Below are 25,479 nucleotides of genomic sequence, written 5' to 3'. Positions count from 1 at the left end.
CTTATTGTGATTAAAATATTCTTTAGTCCAAAAATGTTTCTTTTATCTGTGACCAATAGCCAAGCTTGAGTCAAAAAGAGCTGCCATAAACACTTCTAATAAAGTAAAATGAAATGCAGACACCTTGTAGCATGCACCATTGTCCTCTTGCATATGGTATGACAAGCAAGAAAAAAAAGGCTAGCTGCAACCTGCATGTCATGAAATGTGTTTCACAATTGCAAAAACAGCAAACCATCCAAGGCTTGTACTCCTCTACTCTGCTAAGACGTGGATACTTAATATGAAAAAAGTTAAGTACATCTTTGTTTAACCAGACCAATGAGGTGATTAACAGCTCTCCTAGGGCTGGCCTAAAGGATTAGATATTGCTACGTCTATAGAACGCCTCGCTTCCCAGCAGAGTTTTAGTTATGTTTAATTATAAAAGTAGCAGCCATGCCGTCTCCTGAAGCTACTGTTGTTGGGAGAGTGGGGATGTGTAGGAATGATATTTCCGGCCTGACGGAAGCTTAGGGTAAGAGAGGCAGGTCACAAGAGTAGCTAGGCTTCGAGATGGATTTTAGGGACTTCTACAATAAGACCTATTTTCCTTCCCAATTTGCTGGCGTTGTGTTTACCACCTTTCAGGCAATGCTCGAGGCGGTTTTTGGAAGCCACCCCGTGATTCGAAAGCAAGCAGTATCGCTCTCAGTCGGCTGCGAGACGTGATCTCGGACAGAGGTCAAATGGCCAGCCTCCCAAAAGTTAGGCCTACCACGACGTACTGGTGGACCCGGACCCCAGACCTGAACAGAGGTCGGACCGCATTCTTCTCCAAGGATACACAGAATATTGCATAAAGGTACGTCTGAAAGTGTAAACTTCAACCCAGCACCTTTTACTACCATACGACTCTTGCTAAATTCATTTTCAATTCTTATTTTACCCCTTCTACATCAGAAGCCCTTTGTCCTCATCGGGCCACGTGCTCCCCTTTGTGACTTGTTAAAGACCTAGTTTCGTGCATACCTCAGTGAAACCATTCGAGTTTACCTTCCCCAATGGTAGAGAATTAATTAGCCTTAATCAAAGCAAGAAGTCATTTTTCCTTTTATCTCGTTTAATCTGGGAGATTCTTTTTCCAGATTCCATGACGTCACGTGCCGTCTCTCTGCCGCAAGTGTGCATTAACCCAAGTGAATGAAAATCAGCTTGAATGGATGAGACTATAAGCCCAACGTGGGGGCCAATATCATTTAACTTTTCTCCAGGCCAGCACGGGCCTTTTGTAAATAAATAGTTTTTTAAAGTAACGAGGCTGAGTTTTCTGGCGACCTTCCCTCTAAAGAAAGTTTACGGTAAGTTCAAGCAATTCCCTCTTGAAATCCCTAAATTACTTCCGTTTACGTATCTAGTCTCTCACAAGGCCCTATATACGTAAAATTGGCGACCTTGCCAGGATTGAACCTAGCTTGCTTAAAAAAAAAGCTTGTAAATCGCGTTATCCGTTGTAAAACGTAAACTGTAAATTATTTTACAAAGCGTAAATCAAGCACACTTGCAGGGAAAGAAGACACACTGACTCACGGTAAGGTATTCCATTCATTAATATGATTATTCTATAACCAATGTTAGCTTAAGGTACGTTTAAGTATTTTTATTGTAGAAGTGTTTAAAAAGAGCGTAGGTAGAAATCTTATTATGTAACGGCGAACGCGCCAGAGCTTTATTTTAGCGGCGAGCAAACAATTTGCCCCGCGAATTTTCTGTTACTTTGTGCTGTCCTCGTAGGAGCTCTCACGAACACGTGGCAGATATGATGCCAGAAAGGACCAGATCAAACTAGGAAGTGCTTTGCCAGGGTTTATTGCTGTATGAGAAAGCCTAGCTAGTTAGGAGTGTTTTACTAATAGTTACGGCAAAAGAAGTGTACAATTCTTTTGTCTGTGATATGTTAGGGTATTCATTTTTAACTTAGTTTTCATTCCAAGTGTTGGTAACCTCTTACCTCTCAGCTAATTCAGCTTCGCGCTCTCTCGCGCCTGCGCGGTCTCAACCAACCTTCGTCTCATTCACAGCGGCAGCCATGTTTGTTTCCTCTTTCAACCTTATCTAAACAATTTAAGCAAAGTAACGTAAGTCTCGAGTTTTAAACGTAAATAATATCGATCTCGGTACTAGTATCTATCGTCCTGCCAGAGAAATTAACGTAATTCGCCTTGAATAAGAAACTAAACGTTCGTGTTGTAAATCGCCTCGCATTTACAGGGAATCAGCTGATTCGCCATCAATGCTAGCACACCTGGTGCTAACCCGCTCTTCTCGCCTCACGTGTTCCACCTCGCAGCACCTCGCTCACAGGTTAGCGCGCTGAGCGAAAATTCATTTCACTTAACGTAACCTCATTTACAATTGTTTGCTAACATCGTTTTCAAATCCTTACCGTAATTTTTCACTTGTCCTTACGTAAAGTTAACGTAAATCTTAAAAGTAGAGTCACTTGCAAGAATTGTTAACGTAAAACGCGTCTTTGTAAAATTCATATTGAAACGCAAATCATTTCATAAGCGCAAAGCCGCTAACATTAAACGTAAAAATCGTTCACCGCGAGCGCGTTATAATTTTTCATAAAACGTTATCAAAAGCAATTCTTTCACAAAAAACGTTAACGTAAGTAGATAATTTAACGCAAGTTGCGTCATATTAAACGAACATTAGTAGTTCAATTCAAATATAAGGGAGTTCATTTCATATATTCAGTTTTCACCCTCCTCGAGAGACCGAGAGAGAGAGAGAGAGAGAGGAGAGAAACCCAGAACCCAGTATTCACGAAGCCAAGAGTACTACATCTTACATTAATTATAGCATGCCGAATTAACATTATGTTAGTCTCTTGTGTCTTTCATTTACACAGCGTGATACGTACGCGCATGTGTCCATTGCATGTTTGCAAACCTTTATTTTATTTCATTTACCGAGTACTTCAGCGAGGGACTGAGCATTTTCAATTATCATTACCTGCGTTGCCCGAGTGGTCTTTTCATTTTCTTTATCACGAAAGACTTGCGTATACCGCAAGCACAATTCGCACAGTGTGGGCCACGCAAATCATTACTTTCCAGACAGGGTTCGTTACCAGTTTAGGACTGGCCACCACCAGTGCACCGTAGGTCTTATCATTTTACAGTGCCACTAACTCTTGACACTGTCCATCGACTGGCTGCTGAAGTACTCTCCCCTCCCTTTCCCCCCCCCCCCACCCACCTTTTACTTTCTCTCCTCCACTATTACCCTCTGCCATGAGCAGTGCCATTTCACTTCAGTATATTTAAGTATACTGCATGTAGTGTCCGGGACACCCCAGTGCTCCAGCCTCCATAAGTGCCATTGCACCTGTACAGGCCGTACAGGTAGCCATTAAACCTGCGTGTCCGTCCTACGGAACGCCCAATAATTAGTGTGTCCGTGTACAAGGGTCAGTGATCCTTCGGAACACTCAACAAGGGAACGCCTCCCAGAAGTGCCGCAATACCAGCCCTAAGTGCTGACAAACCTGCGTGTCCGTCCTTACGGAACGCCCAATTCATTAATGTCCTGTACGAGGATCAGTGATCTTTCGGACCAACCCAAGGAACGCCTCCTCATAAGTGCCGCGCACCTGTACAGACGTACAGGTAGCCCTATACTGCGTGTCCGTCCTACGGAACGCTCATTCATTATAGAGTATCCACCATTTTGGATCACTGAACCAAGGAACGCCTCCTCATAAGTGCCGTGCACCTGTATTGGACCTACAGGTAGCCCATTCCAGCGTCTCCCAACTTAGGAACGCCCTTAAGTGTGACGTACGCCGTACACTCCATTGATTTTTTCACACCTCTTTAGTGCCAATCCGAAAGTGCCACCAACTTACGGGACACTTCCCAAGTCTTCTCAGACTTTTTCTCTACCACGTCGCAGAACACCTTTCCAAGTGAGTGCCACTTTCCACAGTAGGCACTCCTATTCCATTCCGTACCCTTCCTGGCCATTATTTTCATTTTCATCAGAGCCTCTACTGCAGCCTAAGGGAAATGTCTTCCCCTGCTTCCCGCGACTTCTTTGCCGTAGAGCTCGAGAGGCTCCGAGTCCTCATAACTCTGGGCAAGGAGGCTGGTTACACTGGACCAGCACTAGACCAGTGGATAAAAGGCGCAGCAGGCTGCCGCGCGCCTGCAAGAAAAGGAAGAAAGGGAAAACCAGAGAAAAGCCGGAGAAGCAGAGAGAAAAGAAAGAGAAGCAGAAAGGAAGGCAAGGGAAGAGGAGCGAAAGCATGAGCTCGCTCTCAAGGAGAAGGAACTCGACATCAAGCGGGAGAAGGCCCGTAAGGAGAGTATCCTAGCTCAAGCCACTCTGCCAGCTTCCAGCCCTGCACCCACTGTCTCTCTTAGTCCCGCCGTCTCTGGTCAGCCTGACATCCTTTCTATTTGTGAGCCTGGTCCTGATCCAGTGCCGGAGATGGAAATTCCTGCCGCATCCTGCCAGCCTTTTACCTTTTTACCGCCTACCTCCTCCCTTTTGGAAGAGGTAAGCCCACCAGTGACCCCGGACTTGTTTCCGAGGGTGATCCAACAGAGGACGGTTTTCACCCTGTGCCAGAGCACACTGCCAGCCTTGGTGACTCCACAGATTCGCAACCTGTGGGGCCATCTCGGTCTTATCATCCAGTGCCACGGAAAGAGGTTCTGGAACACGTTCTGCCGAGACTGTGGCCGCAAAGGTCACATGTCTGCCAACTATGGAGGGTGCGCAAATTTTAATATTCCTGCCATCGCAATGGCCGTCACCAATCCTTCTTCTCTAGGACCCCAGCTAAGGGCCCTATAACAGTCGCACCCCTCCAAAGCCATTATCAGCCAAGCCATGTCAGAGCCTACGACGACTCTGGCGCTCAAATCTCCCTGATACGGGAAGACCGAATCCCCCGAGGAGCAAACGTCGATAAACGTCATTTAATCACCATCGAAGGTATCAACCATATCAAGCTGATCCTTACCGACCGTCCAATTGAGGGTCACCAGACCTCATTTTTTTCCAGAATTTGTACCCTTGCAGTTGCAAGCTACATTCCAGGAGGTTACGACCTCCTCCTAGGGCAAGACATGAAGTCTCCCTCACCGTTCAAGAAGCCTAGGGGTCCTAACCCCACAACAAATCACTCCAAGGCAAGGAGTCATCGAAATTCTACTTCCTCTAGGAAGTATGTCCACCAACAGTCTCCCCCGTTACCAAGGAGGGAGATTGACCATTCGCAGTTCCGTTGCAAACCTGTAACGTAATAGGGCACTCTACTAATTGGCCTAGGTGCCCTAGCAAACTACCAGCAGCGGACACTGTCCATTTTCCACAAGGCCTAGCCTTCAACAAGAGACAGGAGCCTCTGTCTCCCATTTCCAAGGGCACGCTGAGAGGTATTGCACCTCCGGTACCCGTCACAGGTCCAGTCGACCTCAACTCTCTGCCAGTGCCACTTGGCAGCACTGAGCAGTGCCAAGCCTCCGTCCAGCCTGGACGTAGAGCCACCACCGAAACTTGACCTCTGCGCCTGGCCCCGAGCTAGCGCCGGCGCCTAACCTTATCAAGGATCCTCCTACAGGAGATCCTCCAACAGGCATGGAGCTTACCACAGCCCATGGCCAATCACTAGTTCCTTCTTCTTCATCCTTACCTCGGTCGCCCGAGGATGAACCTCCGGCAGACCTTACCTTTGTACCTCCTCTGGAAACCAGGAACTGCCCGACCAGGAGTCAGCCTGGAGTTTTCCCCTCACGACGGTTGCCGCAGCAGCCGGAGTGAGGGCCTCCCCTGCAGTAGGTTCCACCTCTACGACGGTTGCTGCAGAGACCGAAGTAGGGTGTTCTCCTGAAATCCTTCAGGCTACGCTGCCTCAGCTCCTGCCGGCGTTTTCTGGCCTTTCCCCAGAGTCGGTGCCTCCGTCTACTCCTAGGACTGGTATAGCCAGGTCCTGGAGGAATAAGAAGAAGAAGAAGGGACGTCATTAACATATTAACAAAAAGAGCCACATGCTCTCCTTGACACTGTGCCTGAGGTACAGTCACATTCATTTGCAGAATGATCCTGGCACCTACCCAGAGAAGGTAGCCAGCCCGATCTCTGCCAGTAGCACTAACCCTCTAACCCCTAGCCACTGTAATACTAACCTCACTTAAATATAATTACCTCATTGCATTTCCCTCCTGGTAAAATTAACCACTCATCATCCCCACACATCATTACCTCTCATTATGTATTTTTAACAGTTCCGTCGCTGACTACTGCTGTGCGTACCACACTCTGGAATGATTGCGTCTTCATTTAACTGTATTGAGTAGGTTAGGCTAATGATTTAGTACCAGGGCATTAGGTTAGTAGCAAGTAGAATTTTCAAGTAACCTTATCTAGGGGTAGAGTAGACTGTCGTCACAAGACAAACCTGTAGTTATTACTTAGGCTAGATTACATCCCGACATTAAGTTAGTACACTTAGCACCTTTGCCTATAAGTTAGGTAGGCCATTGTAGTCCCAGTCCGTATCGCTGCTCAAAAAACTTCAAGTTAGAGTAGGAGAACTGGGTTGTCGAGGCGATCAACTTATTTAAGCCAAGACCTTCACGGAGCCCGAAAGGGAGTGAATGCCTTCTTAACAGGGGAGCTGCTACGTCTATAGAACGCCTCGCCTTACCCAGCAGAGTTTTAGTTATGTTTAAATTATAAAAGTAGCAGCCATGCCGTCTCCTGAAGCTACTGTTGTTGGGAGAGTGGGGATGTCGTAGGAATGATATTTCCGGCCTGACGGAAGCTTAGGGTAAGAGAGGCAGGTCACAAGAGTAGCTAGGCTTCGAGATGGATTTTAGGGACTTCTACAATAAGACCTACCTTCCTTCCCAATTTGCTGGCGTTGTGTTTACCACCTTTCAGGCAATGCTCGAGGCGGTTTTTGGAAGCCCCGTGATTCGAAAGCAAGCAGTATCGCTCTCAGTCGGCTGCGAGACGTGATCTCGGACAGAGGTCAAATGGCCAGCCTCCCAAAATTAGGCCTACCCACGACGTACTGGTGGACCCGGACCCCAGACCTGAACAGAGGTCGGACCGCATTCTTCTCCAAGGATACACAGAATATTGCATAAAGGTACGTCTGAAAGTGTAAACTTCAACCCAGCACCTTTTACTACCATACGACTCTTGCTAAATTCATTTTCAATTCTTATTTTTACCCCTTCTACATCAGAAGCCCTTTGTCCTCATCGGGCCACGTGCTCCCCTTTGTGACTTGTTAAAGACCTAGTTTTCGTGCATACCTCAGTGAACCATTCGAGTTTACCTTCCCCAATGGTAGAGAATTAATTAGCCTTAATCAAAGCAAGAAGTCATTTTTCCTTTTATCTCGTTTAATCTGGGATTCTTTTCCAGATTCCATGAGTCACGTGCCGTCTCTCTGCCGCAAGTGTGCATTAACCCAAGTGAATGAAAATCAGCTTGAATTGGATGAGACTATAAGCCCCAACGTGGGGGCCAATATCATTTAACTTTTCTCCAGGCCAGCACGGGCCTTTTTGTAAATAAATAGTTTTAAAGTAACGAGCTGAGTTTTCTGGCGACCTTCCCTCTAAAGAAAGTTTACGGTAAGTTCAAGCAATTCCCTCTTGAAATCCCTAAATTACTTCCGTTTACGTATCAAGTCTCTCACAAGGCCCTATATACGTAAAAATATTTTTACATGAATATGAACCAATTGGTTACCTAGCATCGGGACCTACAGCTTATTGTGGGATCCGAAACACATAATATCGAGAAATTAATCTCTATTCACAAGAAACAAATTCATGTTTCCGTGCTGGCAGAGCAGGGTATCCTACTCAGGACCACCCAATCAGCAAGCGAGCATAGGGTACTTACTATGAAAACTTAATATTCTGAACAATTTCAATTTCATAATGATAACTTTTGAGTCAGTCAAAAGTTAGGAAGAAAAAAGTACAAATCAGGGAACTGATGCAAGTGGTGCCTGGAAGATGGAAAATAAACAGGTTTTCTAAACAAAGATATTTAGGACATATGGGCTAAACAATGGTCAGAGAAGTAATATACTCAGAAGCAGTAGGATGAAAATTGGCAACAGTCCCAAAAGTCATGGAAAATAGGCCCAGAAGACCTAAACCATAAAGGAATTTAGGTAAGAAATGCACAAGGTGACAAGAACTTAGTGTAACCTCAATAAAAAAAAATAATTATCATAGGTTCTTAAATTTTCTTAGTTCTAATATTACAAAAAGGCAGATTTTGCCATCTCTTTCAAACATTTAAAAAAATGTTCTGTGTATGGAATATTGTATGTGAATGTGCAGTTTGCAGGGACTACCTCTTCAAAGAAATTAATCAAATACATACTTGTTTTCCAACTTGAGTTGTAACGGTTACTCCTCTACTAACCACATGTGTTTCTAAAGCATTATTCTTGGTACTTGTAATTGCATTTGGATGGCTCACAGTGCGAACATTAGCTGGCAAACGGAAGTTACATCTTTGGCATCGAACGAGATCCTCACTTACTATGCCACAATGCGAGCATAAAGCAGCTCTTCCTTGTACATAGACTGGTTTCTCATTCTGGAATGTACACCATTAATAATAACATTTTAAATTAAAAGATAAAAGTTGACATCTTTTAAAAATCAGATCCACACACTGACACACAATGATCACGGATGCAACCCTATAGAACCATATTGAAGTAAAACGCCCTCTTAAACCCTTTTCTGATATCATTAATGGCCCCTATATCTCATAAGCTTCAATAATCTCTGATCCAATAAAACTAACATTTTTGCAGTCAACACAACAGTCATGATAACAGTGATTAGGTAGGTAGTACTAGGATTGACAGAAATAAGGGATGGTGCTATATAAACTGGTGTTCCACCCTGTAGGGAATTTAATGGTTGCTGTGTACCTTGCAAATAAATTACTTTCCAAAGCAAACCCAAGGTTCCAGGCTCCACAAATCCCTACACATTCTAATTATCTACTCTCACTGTTTCTTGCCATTTAGCATTTCTATCTTTTTAATTGCACCTGGAGCTTTGTCATTTTTCATCTTAAATGCTTTCCAAACTCTTCAGAAGTCCCCTTCTCTACTGAATGCTATCAACCTCCTGCAGTTTACATTTATTCCCTCCCTTTGTTTTATTTCTTGGGTGCGTTCTCAAATGTTCCAGTACTTTTTAACCTTTCATTTAATTTTTTCTTCTCCCTATTGACTTTCAGCTTTTAGTACTCTAGTCTAGTCTTTCCATATCTAACTCCCTGACTTTGCCACTTACTCTTGACCTCAAACTGATTCCTTAAAGATCTCTCTATTCTCTCACTGCCCATCATCTTGCAGGTTCATGGATCTCCATTTCTTAAACCTGTTGTGCATATATATTATACACCACACTTTGCTGCCTAAACTTTTTTCCTCAGAGACCTCAACCATCCACTGGTTGATTCAGTTTCTTTCCTTCACGTTTCCTTCACTGTTAATTTTCCCTTCCCTTTTTTTCAAGTTTAACTATTCCCTTCTTCCTACTTTCCTGCAATATCAACTTTGCCATATAGCAATTTAAACTAGTGTAAAGCAGAACTCACCAAGTTCAACCAGTAGAACAATGTTCTCTCATCATTATTACTATTATACTACTACCTTCCATGAGAAGTTGAAAATGACTATTTACAACCCATTGTGGGGCCTCTTTTACAAGACAATTTTAAATTTTACCAACTTATATGTTTTTTCTAATAAATAATTTTATGTTCTGTAAAATTATAATTCCTGATCACACAATATCAAAACAGATGAGAAATAAAATCAGTAACAAATTCTTAGCATATTTGTTGAAAAATATTTATGTAGATTTACCAAAAACGAAGCTTCAGTAAAAAAAAATTTTTTCTTACTTTTACATGTCTTTTCTAATATTTCTTTGCATTTTTCTTTGTAAAATAACATTTACAACCGACATATTAACGTAAAAGACAAGAAAAAAATCTAACACCAACCCCTTGGCATATTTACAAGCAATTTAAAAAAAGACATCATGCGAGAGATGTAATACATTCCCCCATGAAGTTCGAAGGAGAACTAAAGTCCTGAGACACCGATTTTTGGTTTTAGCCAGTGTAATAGTTACCATAAGTTAAATTTATAGCATATAGAAGTATTGGCACCTCTTTCCTGCCGGATTCTTAATATTGCCTATTTACAGGATCAACCTGTCCACCACACCAAACCTGTTATTACAACTCCTGAGGATCAATCCATCCAAAGTTAATAATGATTGTCCACTTTACATGAGCTGAAGATTTCATTGCTTCTTTGATGTCATCTTCATCTTTAAGGATTGCTGACAAAGTGGAATGGGAAAGGTGAAGAATTGGAATGGGAAAGGTGAAGAATGAGAGAAATTCTGATGACTTTGTTCCACCTCTATATTTTATTTGTATCTTCAGGTCGAGAGTACTAACAACTTTTCTCGGCTTCTTGCCAGAAACTCCAGCACTAGATATATAAATCCTTCTGATAAGGCAAGGTAACTCAATCTGATATTGCCCGAATGACAAGAGCTCTGACAAGATGATGCATTGCCAAGTAACTCGGTGGTTAACTGTACCACAACGGTGTACCCTACGGCATCAGCCACTCAGCCCTGCTGCCATTAGTATAGTCATAAGTATGAATTGTATGTTGTGTAAGTCTAAGTCGGATGGTATTTGTACAAGGCTATCTGCAAAAGGCTATTACAGGGATCACCTTTTCTGCAACCTATGCAGCTTGAGGGGAACTCTGTGTTATCATCCTCAAATATTCAGAATACAGTTTGAATGAAATATTTGAGGCACTAATTGTGGCTGCTTGGTTATCATACCCATCACATTTTGCTACCTTTCAATGGGTGGTCACCATAAAGTCACTGTTCTTGAATTCTGAACAATGCTAAAGCCACTGTACAATGGACTTTCATACTATAAGATTTCAGTTCCCTTGCTTGAACATGCACTCGAACACAGTCCTCTCTCCTATTTTTTTTTTTTATCAACTTCACCTCTAGCTTCACCAATTGTACATTACTTTAATAATGATCTCTCTTAATATTTTTTATAAATAACATTACAAACAGAAATGCTACTTCTTCACCATAGAAATTACGTTCAATTTTGTTAATTTATTTTGAATGTTATTACAATAATAAAGTTTTCTCTGTTTACGTTCTTTTTATATCGCCTCGCCTCTCCAGTATTTATAAAATGCACTTGGCTAGAAACGGCAGCCATCTTTCTCTTAAAATCAGCTGACTTTAGGAGGGAAACTCAGCATAGGCATTTCCGGCAGGTCGTAGCAGGAGAATAAAATTCGTTAAGCATTAGGGACATATCCCAAGGGAAATGTGTAGCTAGTTAGGTAATTCCTAGGCCTATTCATAAGATCCCTATTTCTGTGACCCTTCTGCTGGCCGTACGTTTCCAGAATGACCTGCCAACGGGAAGAAAGTTACCCCACCGCCCAGGATCCACACTTTGGATCAGCCTCAGTCCGGCCCAGTCTCTCGTAATGGACAGACGTCCGTCCTGCCTCCCAAATAGGCCTAAACAAAGGCGCTGACTGGCGCGCCCCGAACTTGGACCAAGCCAACACCAATCTCTTCAAATTACTCTCCATAAGGCACCCAGGTATGTTTGAGTTACATTCATATTGCCAGTCCTTTTCCTCAGAGTCAAACCATGTCTCACACATTTCCAAATTTCAATTCTAATTTCTCAAACAAACCTCCCTTGTTCATTTCTACCATGCTACCCTTGTGACTCGTCCCAGATTAACAAAAATCTTCACTGAGCCTTTCTATTTAAGCTAGATTTCTCCCATCCGTTCAGCATTGTTGATTAAGGATAAACTCCCTCCATAGTGCATTAGACATAAATATTGTGTGAGAAGTCTTTCTTTTTATGTTGTGTGTAATTTGGAATTCATTTCCAGATTGCCAACTGCTGACTCTGTGCATCCCTGCCTCCTTGCAAGCGCTTTTATTACCGGAGATCATCAATTTGGAAACCAGCTTTGCATTAAATGTTGAATTCGGTCATTTTATCATATTGTGAATGTTAAGAGTAATGCAGACAGCACTCGGTGCTCTTTTCCACTTGGCCTGTATGCCGTTCAGTTATCTCAGGCCATTCAATGTTTTCTTTGTAAATAAACTAAATTTATTATTGGCCGACTTTCCCTGGCGACCTTCCAGGCATAAAGCAATCCCATATTCCAGGTAAGACATAAGCGCTCCATTTTTTCCTCTTTCCCCTAACGTGTTTTATTGTTGTTGTAAAAACATAAAACTCTACTTTTCAATTTTATGTAGATAGTACTTAACAAAACACTAATGTTTTATACTTTTTCTGAGGAATTCAACAAACTTAAATACATTACAAATAAAAGAACCTTGAAGTCTATAAACTCTTGGCTAACCTGTTCTTTGTCTGACTCTTCAGGAGATGCAGTGGAATGAACAGGCTGCTCTTGGATTGGAGGTTTTGCGGTAGATATTCCGGACGAGATGATTTTTGTTGGGGAGGGTGAAGGGGAGTTGAGAGATGACTGTGGTTGTACTGGTGATGAACTTGATCTCATTCCTTCTCCATCTTGTTTGACTATTAAAACTGGACTATTATTTGTTGCTAGCTGGGGAGGCCTGTAATCATAAAATATAGGAATTAAAAACAAACATACCAGACAAAAGGAATAAAATGAAACCTAAAAAAATTCTGACAAAGATTAAAAATGTGACAAAAGCTTTAAAACTATTATAGTCTCATTGGTTCTAGTCACCTACCAAAGCTCACGACAGAACTATTGTGTGTGTCTCTGTACATTATTTGCATTCAGAAGATGAACCCCACACATATGGCACAAACCCACAGGGGCTACTGACTTAAAATTCAAGCTTCCAAAGAATACGTTAAGTAACAGATTCAGTTGTGTGTGACTGATGATGAAATTTCAGAAAATTTGTTGCTTTGCTGAGTATAAAGCAATAGCTTTAATAAACTGCTTAACAGTAAGCTTAAGAGAAAATACATAAAATAATCCTATTCAGGCTTGTGTAAACAGTTCCAAGCAACATCATATTGACTGTTAATGAAAGAAAATACCCAGAAATGCATGCATGTACCACACTCTGCCATCCCAGAAAATGACTCCTTTCCTTTGAGCCACTTCTGTCTACAACGGTATGCCAAAGGGAGGGCACTATGAGAATCATAAACAACCCAAACACCAATCTAGTAGGGAGGATGATTGCAAAGAACCTTAAGAGAGATGAGTATATCATTATGCAAAAAATCCATCCACTCTCCAAGCAAAGTTATGAGTTTGCTCAAAGCAAGCCATAAAGAAAAATTAAAATTATTAAATTCATGTTTTTCCTTAAAAATGTTTTTAAACCCAAGGATCACCACTATAAACCTCTTACATAATCTACATTCTTTTACACGAAATGCCTACACAATTTCAAATTACTGTTTTGATGTTCTCTGTGATGTGCCTGGAAAAAGGCAAAAGTAAAAGAATGAAGAGTAAAAGTGAAACCTTGTGTCCTATACAAATTCATTTAGCAACATACTATTGTTACATTTCCCAAATTTCTCACAACTTACTTGGAAATGGTTGTTGTAGCTGACGTAGCTGTAGAAGGAGTGCAGATTGAGACTTTCATATTCATATCTACTGGATACAGGTACTTCTTCCCATCACTTTGTTGAAGGAAGCAATACTGCTGCCTATTATTGGCATTGACTGACACAGGTCTGGAAAAGGAATAAAAACCTTACCTCATATTTTCCATTGAAGTTCTGTTATTAATTAACACCATGGATTCGAGAGGCAAAGTCATAATCTGTTTCAACCTTCACCTTTGCTGAATTGGTGAAAAAGTTAAGCAATAATTTTCTTTGACCTCTCTCAGTAACATTATCCTTTGCGTATGTTATTAAACTTGGCATCATTTTTAAAACCTGAACTTTACCATGTAATACTTGAAAATGCCATTCAAATATTTTTCCAAATCAATGAGTAAATGTTGGCTGTGATGAAAATTTTTTTATATTTAAATAATAATTAATGATAAATTGAATAGACACATTTAATTTCCGTTACCCAGTGTAAAAGTATGATAAATTGCCTTTCCAATTATATGAAAGTCACTACTATTTGAGGTAAGTATAGTACCACACACTGCATTATAAACACACGTGGCATTAAAAAATTTCAAAAATAAACTTGTGTTATAAATTTGCTGATCCAGAATCCACCCCAAAAGCTATAAGTAAATATACATATATGTCACCCAACCACAAAGGGTTAAAATACAATGGAAAATACAGGCAGTCCGCGGGTCACGACGGGGGTTCCATTCTTGAGACGCGTTGTAACCCGAAAATCGTTGTAAGCTGAAACATTGTCAAAAATCCCAAGAAAACCTTACTTTTAATGCTTTGGGTGCATTGATAACTATGTAAACTGCATTCTTATTGCATTTTTCATCCAAAAAAACCTTCAAATGTTAATTATTTTGCATTTTTGGTGTCATACTTCATCTGCAATATCAGTGTTGTAGGCGTTGTAACCCTGGAACAGTAACCCTGGAAATAATTTCTGATGAATATAATTAAAAAGCACCTTAACCTTGGAACTTCATAAGCCGAAGCCATCGTAACCCTAGGACTGCCTGGACTGCCATTTCAAAAGAAGATATTAAAAGTACAGTGGTACCTTGGTTCACAAACATTTGTTCGAGGATGCTGTTTGCGACTCAAAAAATCTGTAACCTGAATCAACTTTAACCATTTAAAATCATGTAAAACAAATAATTTGTTCAAACCTCAATAACACTATTTTCTTTCCATTTTTTTATGGTTTACTGGCACAAACTTATGCTTTACTTCACTGGATCCAATGATATTGAATGTATTTTCATATTACCATTGTTGTATTATAAAATACAAATAGCAATCAATGTTTTGGTTTGGAAATGAGCAGAGGGCGATTGCAAGGTAAGTTTTATTTTGCTGTACTGAACTCAAATCAAGAGCGATTTTCTTGCTTCTAGATGGCATAAATGAATCTCTAGATACTCTATTGAAGTGGGACAAGGTCATTTTACATTATACAAGTGTCTTCAAGCCGAAATATCACTTGAATACACATCGTTGTGAACGAAATTTTTTGGCGCTGAGGGCATGTTTGTTGCACAAATAAAATCACGACTGCGTTCGATATTTTCCACTTGATTTCATCAGAATACTATGAGCTTTACATACTATTCACCTTTTATCGTAAAACATATTTCTCTCAAATTTAGTTTACCGTTAAGTTTGATGGTACTATACCAAATTTTGCAGGGGTTTCATCCACGTTGCCAATATAACATAGCTAAGGTAATTTTTTACTATAGTACAATGTTGAAATGCAAGAAAAATCGTTGTTGTTATTGGATTTGGTTGTTTATGGCAAATCGGCTGTTTCTGACTGCATGTGTTTACACAACAAGTATAATGCTACTAACGATACTTTTAAAATTCTCTTTTACTTTTTTTAACTTAACCCTTAAACGCCGAGCCAGTATTTCCGAAAGTGTCTCCTGTATGCCGGCGGCGTTCGGAAGTGAGCGCCGAAGCGGAAAAGTTTTTTTTTTTAAATCACAGTACGCTTAGTTTTCAAGATTAAGAGTTCATTTTTGTCATTGCCTAAAGTTTAGTATGCAACCATCAGAAATGAAAAAAAAATACCATTACCATGTATGAATATTAGAATATACGACAGCGCAAAATTTTTTTTATATAATTGTATACAAATCGCGCTGTGAGCAAAACGATTAAAGCTATCAAGTTAATTATTTTTTTGTTGTATTGTACACTAAATTGTAATGATTTTGGTATATAACAAATTGTAAAACGATCAAAGCAACACAGAAAAAATATTATCACAATATGATGCATGAATTCGTAACGCGCACACACAAAAAAGTTTTTTCAAAAATTCACCATAAATCTAAATATTGTGCTAGACTTCCCGTTTGTTGCAAAATGAAGGTAATTGATTGAATATTACTAGATTGTAAGTGTTGTAGCTTACAATTGCAGTTTTCAACCATTTCAGTAGAGTTAAAGTTGACCAAAGGTCAAATCTTTTCAATTTATCATGATTTATATGAAAATATTTCAAAACTGATAAAAGCTAAAACCATGAGTTGTTTTTGGTTTTATTCTACATAAAATTGCGCACATTTTCATACATAAAACTTTATGTAACGGCTAATATAAAACTGTGCAAACCTTACGACAATCGGACGAAAGAATTTCTGATTTTTTCAGCAGTTACCACACGGACGCAAGGAAAAAGTTTTTTTCAAAAATTTCCCATAAATCGAAATATTGTTCTACAGACTTCCAATTTGTTGCAAAATGAAGGTAAATGATTGAATATTACTAGAATGTAAGAGTTTTAGCTTACAATTGCGATTTTCGACCATTTCAGTTGAGTCAAAGTTAACCAAAGGTTGAAATATTGGCACATCGTTATTCATATGAAAATATTTCAAAACTGATAAAAGCTACAACCATGGGTTGTTTTTCTTGTTGTATTCTACATGAAATTGCGCACATTTTCATATATAAAACTTTGTGTAACGGCTAATATAAAACGGTGCAAATATTACAACAATCGGACAAAAGAATTTCTGAATTTTTCAGGTTACCACGCGGACGTAAGGAAAAAGCTTTTTCATAAATTCACCATAAATCGAAATATTGTCCTAGAGACTTCCAATTTGCTGCAAAATGAAGGTAAATGTTTGAATATTACTAGAATGTAAGAGTTTTAGCTTACAATTGCGTTTTACGGCCATTTCGGTCGAGTCAAAGTTGACCGAAGGTAGATATTTTGACACTTATTATTTATATGAAAATATTTCAAAACTGATAAAAGCTACAACCATGGGTTGTTTTTGGTTGTATTCTACATGAAATTGCGCACATTTTCATATATAAAACTTTATGTAACGGCTAATACAAAACGGTGCAAACATTTACCGCGCAGACACAAGGAAAAAAAAAGTTTTTTTTTTTAATTCACCATAAATCGAAATATTGTGCTAGACACTTCCAATTTGTTGCAAAAAAAAGGTAAATGATTGAATATTACTAGAATGTAAGAGTTTTAGCGTACAATTGCGTTTTTTTACCACTTCGGTTGAGTCAAAGTTGACCGAAGGTTGAAATTTTGGCACTTATCGTTATTTATATGAAAATATTTCAAAACTGATAAAAATACCAAATTTGTAACTAATTTGTATTTTTCATAACTAACAAACCTGAGGTCTTAACATTAGGATTTACTAGCGCCAAGCTGGAAACCGGTAGAATTAAAATTACACTTGTGAGATCCAGGGACTAATGGCATCTATACCAGGTCACGGGGCATGTATACCCAGAATGCCCACGGCTACCTGTGACCCACCAGTTATATTTCTAACCCAGTTTAGACTGCTAGAGGAGTGGTTCGAGGTGGGCCTTTAACTGTTAAGACCTCAGGTTTGTTAGTTATGAAAAATACAAATTAGTTACAAATTTGGTATTTGTTCATACACGAAACAAACCTTCGGTCTTAACATTAGGATAGACTTACTATTGGAGGGAGGTAAGTCTCTACAACTGACTGGGAGTTTGCCACCTTATCCATTTCCGAATATATAGGGAAATTCTAAGAGAATGGACAATGAACCTAGGACCAAAGATATAAGCGGATCTATTGGTTTTTCTCCCACGGTGTAGATACCATTCTACTGTTTACTCTTGTCCCTTGCAACTGGATCCACCTTCACCCCTCTTTTCCCTATTATCCAGAGGGGTGTGTTGCTACTGAAAAGTATATCATCAGCTAAGATAGCTTCACAGTATGGCTGACCATCTCACCTGCATCTAGTCCGTTCCAGCACATGACGGTACTCTCCTTCATATTGCCTGTAGTTAAAGGAGTAGGAAGAAAGTAGTAAAGAAAAAAGACCAGTCATCCCATTCATTCTACTTTCATACCTTCATCTTAGACTAGACGCAAACTGACCCGCCAGGGGCACTGGATGAACTATATCACTTGTTGGGCCGCCACCACTGGACCCAAGGAAAAGGTGTCTAAGGATCTATGGGCACATCTTTCAAATAAAATGAGGTGAAAGTTGTTTGGCGTTTCCACACACAGCTTTCAGAATTTTATCCACAAGACATGTTCTCTTAAATGCCCAGGGAAGCACTCACACCCCTATGTCATGAGCTCTAGCTCCCACCTGGCTATCTGACCCTCTGTCTTCTGCCGTATAAGCATCTCTGATCGTCTCCCTTAGCCAAAACGATATTGTATTCTTGGACACTTCCTTCTTGTTCCGTCCTGTACTTACGAACAACCTCTGGCACCCCGGCCTGAGGTGCCTTGTTCTCTTTAAGTACTCCCTTAGTGCCCTGACGGGGCACAGGAGCATCTCAGCTTTGTCGTTGTCTACAAAGTCTGCCAAGGAAGGTATGGTAAAGGAGTCGAATCTGCCGTCTACTATTGTTGGATTTTGGGTCTTGGCCACGAATTCTGGGACAAACTCAAATACCATTGATCTCCAACCTCTCGAGTGCTTTATGAGATATGAGAGGCCATGTAGCTCCCCCACCCTTTTGTCAGACTACTCAGTACCTTGGTCAGATCCCAATCTGGGGCTTTTAGCTCCTTTGGTGGGCATGACTGTTCAAAGCTCCTCATCAGCATGGCCAACTCCCATGAAGACGATATGTCCACTCCTTTCATTCGTAAGACTGAGGCTAGAGCCGCCCTGTACCCCTTCACTGCAGATACAGACATATGTTTTTCTGTTCTGAGATATATCAGAAAGTCTGCTAACTGCTGAATAGTGGTACAGAGTGGAGACACGTTCCCTCTACGACACCAATCACAGTATGCTGACCACTTTCCTTGGTATACTGTCGCAGATGATTTTCTGATATTACCTGCCATCTGAGTTGCTGCTTTCTGCGAAAACCCTCGCGCTCGGAGGAGATACTTGACAGTCTCCACCCGTGAAGCCGATAGGGACTTCACGACTGGTGGTACCTCTCCACGTGAGGCTGACACAGAAGGTTGCTCCATGGAGGTAACTCTCTTGGCACATCTACTAGGAGTTCCAGTAGGTCTGGAAACCACTTCTGCTTTCGGCCATAACGGGGCTACCAGGGTCATCTTGAGGTTCTGAGACCGCATTACCCTGTTCAGAACCTGACGGATTAGACAAAATGGAGGAAATGCGTACGTCCATATTGTCCCAGGGGTGTTGTAGCGCATCTTCTGCTACTGCCTCTGCGTCCGGACTACTAAACAATACACTTCCAACTTTTGTTGTACCTGGTTGCGAATAGGTCTATGATCGGTCCTTCCCACAACATGAGCATCCTGTCCACTACCTGTTGGTGTAGGACCACTCCGTTCCCAGAATCTGATCCCTGCGGCTCAACTTGTCGGCCACTATGTTTCTTTTTCCCGGAATATACCTGGCCTTGATGTCTAAACCAGGTTCTCTATAGCCCACTGGTGAAGTTGAACTGTCATCACATGTAACTGCCGAGAAACTAGGCCTCCTTGCTTGTTTATATAAGCTACTACTGTGGTGTTGTCTGACATCAATACCACTGAATGTCCCTTTACTCTCTCCCTGAATTCCTGTAGAGCCAGAAAAGCTGCTTTCAACTCCAGCACGTTTATATGAAGTTCTCTGTTCTTGCAACTCCATTATGCTGACAACATCAACTCCTCCATATGGGCTCCCCAGCTTCTAGTGACGCATCCGAGCAACAGCAAGAGGTCTGGGGAGGATTGTTGAAGGGGGACACCCACTGTCAGATTGTCGTCGTTCACCCACCACAGCAAGTCTTTTCCTCACTTCTGCCGACAAGGGAATTTGCTCGTACGGGTGATCTACTGTTGGTGACCAAAACTCCTTCATCCTCCATTGTAGGGACCGAAGGTGTAGCCTCCCTTGTGGTACTAGCTTCTCCAGGGAGGTTAGGATTCCCAGCACCACCTGCCACTGTCTTGCTGGCTGTGTCTGCTTTCCCAGAAAGGCATTCACACTTGTTTGCATTTCTCTACTCTTTGGTCTGTCGGGAATACTTTGGCTTGTGTTGTGTCTATCACCATTCCCAGATATTCCAAACGTTGACTTGGATCCAACTGCGACTTCTGCTGATTCACCACAATACCTAGGCTGTGACAAAGCCTGCAGGAGGGCCGCCCTGTCCTGAGTAATTTTGCTCCCTGGACTTTGCTATCACCAGCCAATCGTCCAGATATCTTATTAGCCTGATCCCCTGAGCATGCGCCCCACGCCCGACACGAGGGTGAACACTCTTGTAAAAACTTGAGGAGACGTTGTCAATCCGAAGCACAGGACCTTGAATTCGAAAGCTTTCCCTGCAAGACTGAAGCGGAGAAATTTCCTTGAAGACTGATTGGACTGGTATCTGAAAGTATGCGTCCTTTAGATCGACTGTCAGCATAAAGTCTCCGATTCTGACTGCTTGTAGAACCATTTTCGGAGTTTCCATCTTGAAACTGGTTTTCCTTATAAACAGATTCAGCGTTGACAGGTCTATTACTGTCCTCCACTCCCCGTTGGCTTTGGGTACCAGGAAAATCCTGCTGTAGAAGCCTTTTGTCGGACTGCATACTTGTTGCACACACTCCTTTTTTTTCCCATCATCTTCTTCACTTCGTCCTGCAGAATAGTGGCCTTCTGAGATTTGTGGGCATAAGTGACGTGGGGTAATGGTTGATCTGTCAGGGGCGGGGTTACCTCGAACGGGATCAAATATACCCGATCCTGAGAACATCCACCACCCACTGCTCTGCCCTAGTTCCTGCCACACCTTCCAGTGATTTGCCAGGCAACCCCCCACTGGTGTGGCCGAGTGATGGGAGGCGCCCATCCTATCTTCTTGAGCCTCTCCCTCTTCCCCTATTGCCCCTTCCTCTGTTGTTTCTATTGTGAAAGGGCCGATGAGTTATCCTCTTTGGGGAAGAGGGTCTTGTGACTCTATTAGGGATGCTATGTCTCACTGTCTTCTTTCGAGACATCTGCTGTTGTCTTCCCTCCAAAGGAGTAGTTTGACTGTTAGACGTTTTCCTAACTGCCTGTTGCACCAACCTATCGTTAGTGTCCACCATCCTTCTTCTATCTATCGCCTCTTCCAGTATGACCTCTGGCAACAGCAGTTGCGATTCCAAGATATCCCCATTCCTCATTGCTAACAGGGAATCCAAATCCACATTGCGGCTTAGTCTAGCCAATGCTGCATCTCTCCTCATTAGCAGGATATTTGCCCAAACATTGGCACTTACGTTTGTCAGGTACGCAATCACCTTGGAACCTGACTGTAGTAATCTAATGAACAATGGTTCATCCACTACTTTCCTTGTTGCTTCCGAGGATGCAATTTTCGCCACTGCTGTTGACCAAAGGTCTAACCAAGAAGCAGCCTGAAAGACAGAAGAAGCTGTTGCTTCTAACGTAGCAGCCTCTTTGGTACGTCATCGAAGGGCACTCCATTTTAACCTGATCCAAGGTTAATCCAGGCCTTAACCTTACAACATTAGGGTTCATTTGTCTAGACAGCAAAGGGACCTTCGGTGTCTTATAATATTTCCTTTGCTTTATCATTGGAGGGGGAATAAATTTAAATGATCTATTAGATCTTAAGGAATTATCCCTCCCTGCAATCTTTGCGTTTACGTGTTGCAAGACCGATTCCGCATGACTCGAACAAGGCAATTCATACGACACCTTGGTATCCCTCTTTAGTCCAAATGCCATGTCAATTCCAGGAGGAAGCATACTGGCCGGTGTTTCTGTCTTCTCCGAAAGGCTATTGAATTGACGAATCAAATCAATCACCTCTGCATACGAGGCCAGAAACTCTTGGTTTTCTCCTTCCTCCGGCTCTAGTGTACCATTCTCCGTCACAAGGGATGTTGTCTCGCCTCTATCTTCTGACAGACGGCCCGGAATTCCACGGCCGCCTGCCCCTACGGGCCGCGGTCTCTTTGATCTTTGCTGGCCGCTGTTGGCTCGATCCCGGATAGTCAGCAGGGGAACGAGAACGTCTCCACCTCTTTCTCTGCTCACGGATCTAGAGCGAGAATCTCGTCTAGATCTCCAAGATGAAGGCTCCCTTAAGACAGACATAAGTTCGTCTCTATTAGTATTGGCATCGTTTTCGAGCATCGGCGAGCCCGGCCTCGACCTTCTATCCAGACGGACACTGCCTTCCACGAACGTATCCGCCGAGGTTGCCAACTCTCTATTTTTCGTACTTTTAATAGGAGCCTTATCGTCCTTCGTACGTATTTTGAACGGCCTTACGGGCGAAACTGGGACCTGCATTCCATCCTCTGCTGCACCTTTCGCCGCCAACGTCGATTTTACCAGAGGTATCGCAGTTTTTGCGATCCGAACTGGCAACTCCGCCTCGGCCGCTAGCTCGCCGGCCGTCACCTCTCTCGCTTGTTCGGATTCTTGCGAACGGCTTCGTCTGCCAACCTTGTGCTTAATAGCCACTGACTTTCCGACCTTCTTGCTGACTTGGAAATGACAGTCTTGGTCCGAAGATGAGGAAGAATTGATTCTTCTCCTCTTAGCTCGAGAATCCGCCAGGAACTCCCGAATCCTCCTCCAACGCTTGACTGGCGCTCGCCGTGACGTTATCGGACTTAGCAATGACGCCGAACTAGAGGAAGAAGACGAAGAAGGTGAATCACACTTTTTCTTTTTGTCTCTCTTATTCATTCTCTTCTCTATATCCTGTAATTTCTGCATTACAGTTTGCATTGACGGGTCAGAAGGCGTATTAGCGTCTGGGTGCAGCGAAAAAGGGCGAGAACCGGTCTGTGACGTCATCACACCTGCCATATCGGAGTGTGACGTATGTTGTGACGTCATCCCTCTCGTAGGGAGAGACTGAGAGGTTTCTGCTGGCAACCGCACGTTTGCTGCCAAACTACCTCCCACGTTCTGCATCGCTGTAAATACTGAGTGGGATGGTGAAGCCGCGGCATTAATTTTTCCCCATAAATTGCAAGCCCGGGGGATGAGGAACATTCAGCGCTGCCGGACCCTGCTGGAACGTGACGTCATATAATGCGCAAGCAGACCATCCAAGGTTGGTACGCCTGGTAGGCCTAGCGCTGACCACGTACCATCTAACCTATGCGCTTGAGTAGCAGGAGCCTGGAACAAAGATGGCGGATCTCCCCCTCTACTTGCTGGGAACAAAGGAGAGTGCAAATTATTCATAAAATTACCCAAGGCCCCTCCTGACGTTTCCGATACAGAACCGCTAGGAGAAACCGAAGGGGTATGAGACAAATCAAAAGCAGGTGGAGAAACATATGGAGCAGCCTGGTTTATTACCGATACAAAAGAAGCCGGTAAGGTTTGGTCATCCAAAGATGGCGTCACCCCCTTCCTTTTGTATTGGCTTTTCCCATAGAACTTCTTCCACTGTTCCACCGACCAACCGCGACAAACAGAACACGGATTAGTAACCGTACATACGTTTTCCCTGCACCTACTACACGTTGGATGAGGATCCGTCGACACCGAAGTTAGGAACCTAGAACATGGAAAGCCACTGACTCCTGGGCATTTCCTTTGTCTCCTCTTCGAAACGGTAGACGATCCCGATGTTGAGGCAAAATTCTCCATCATACCACGTATACACTCTTACCACACACTGATCACACTTGGAGAAAGAAAAGGAATGAAAAATAAAAAATGAAATGGATAAAGAACGGGCAAACTGAAAAACCGGCTTTAAATCAGATAGACAGTAACACGTCTTATCTTAAAGGCGGTAGGAAAATAACTGGTGGGTCACAGGTAGCCGTGGGCATTCTGGGTATACATGCCCCGTGACCTGGTATAGATGCCATTAGTCCCTGGATCTCACAAGTGTAATTTTAATTCTACCGGTTTCCAGCTTGGCGCTAGTAAATCCTAATGTTAAGACCGAAGGTTTGTTTCGTGTATGAACAAACTACAACCACTGGTTGTTTTTTGTTGTATTCTACGTGAAATTGCGCATATTTTCATAAAACTTTATGTAACGGCTAATATAAAACAGTGCAAACATTACTAGAAGATGGGATAGATAAAGAGACAGAGGAAAAGGGGTTAGTCTAACTAGGAAATGGGATAGATAAAGAGGAGGAAAAGAAGTTAGCCTACTGTAATTTGATTGTGGCTTGAAGCACGGTTCTCGACGCGGAACAAAAATTTTTTCAACATCTGGTTCGTAACACAATTTGTTCGTGAGCCAAGGTACCACTGTACCATGAACAGTACTCAAAGGATGTGGGTACAAGAATACAAATGAAAGTCCAAGACCAGATTGGGAAATTAAGAGCTCCAACAATGACTTGTTGAGAATACAGATCATAGAACATGTATCAACCTTGTAGGAAAGCACCACTTAAGAGATTGCCTTGTACTGCACAATGCATAGTACCAATTACTTTTTTTTCAGCAAGCCACCGCCGCTCCACCTATCCAAATTTATCATCAAATTTTAGAATAAATCCTTCTGGTGAGACCTACAAACCAGGAATGCAATTCTACTATCTCACCAATAATAACAATAGTAATGTCTATCTCCTACACTATTACTTCCACAGAACTCTACAGGCACTTGATTCTCTCTTTACTGTACAAGGTTTCCTTTTATGTTCCAGCACTACAAATCTTCACATGGGTTTCATACTTTATCATAAGGATGTAAAACTTCAATTATCAAAAATATTATTATAAACTATCATTATTATTTCCGTAGAGGAAACCTTTTCACATGGAACCACCACACAGGGGCCATTGACTTGAAATTCAAGCTTCCAAAGAATGTTGGTTTCAACCTCCCACCGCTGAAGACACTACATAAGTAACTGATCAACACGAGGTAGTGATTTTTCATCGTCCTGGGGAGGAGCTAACTTGTGACACCTGATCGGCATGTCACACCACAAACCAACATGTCAGCCGACCAATTAAATAATCTTATCAATACAGTTACAACCCTACAGACAAGTCAGGTAATCAATACGAGCTATACTGATCTCACAAAAAATCTGGCCTCATTTTCCTATTTGCAACTCAATGTGGGATGTCCTTGTGCTAAAATCACTATACAGTGGAACCCCCCGTATTCGCATTCTCCAGATTTGCGGACTCTCACATTCGTGAATTTCTCTCGGGAACGTTTCCCCGCATTATTCGCAGAAAATTTGCAAATTTGCTGTATTTTTCCATGAGAAATATCCACAAACTCCTTTTTTTTTTTATTTCATTATAAAAT

At 42.0% G+C, this 25,479-nt stretch overlaps 1 protein-coding gene across 1 annotated transcript in view; it reads right to left on the bottom strand.

Annotated features, from left to right (window-relative positions):
* LOC135213731 (uncharacterized) overlaps positions 1–25,479 on the bottom strand; it is a 125,423-nt gene that overhangs the window by 53,334 nt on the left and 46,610 nt on the right. Inside the window, exons 10-12 of the mRNA XM_064247847.1 lie at positions 13,705–13,854; positions 12,518–12,740; positions 8,410–8,628 (exon numbers count right to left, since the gene is read on the bottom strand). Of these exons, the coding sequence (XP_064103917.1) occupies positions 8,410–8,628; positions 12,518–12,740; positions 13,705–13,854 (592 nt within the window). The remainder of the gene's footprint in view (positions 1–8,409; positions 8,629–12,517; positions 12,741–13,704; positions 13,855–25,479) is intronic.

Source organism: Macrobrachium nipponense, chromosome 43 (assembly GCF_015104395.2).
Source record: "Macrobrachium nipponense isolate FS-2020 chromosome 43, ASM1510439v2, whole genome shotgun sequence".
NCBI classification, from domain to species: Eukaryota; Metazoa; Arthropoda; class Malacostraca; order Decapoda; family Palaemonidae; genus Macrobrachium; species Macrobrachium nipponense.
This window is presented reverse-complemented; position numbering and strand designations above follow the sequence as displayed.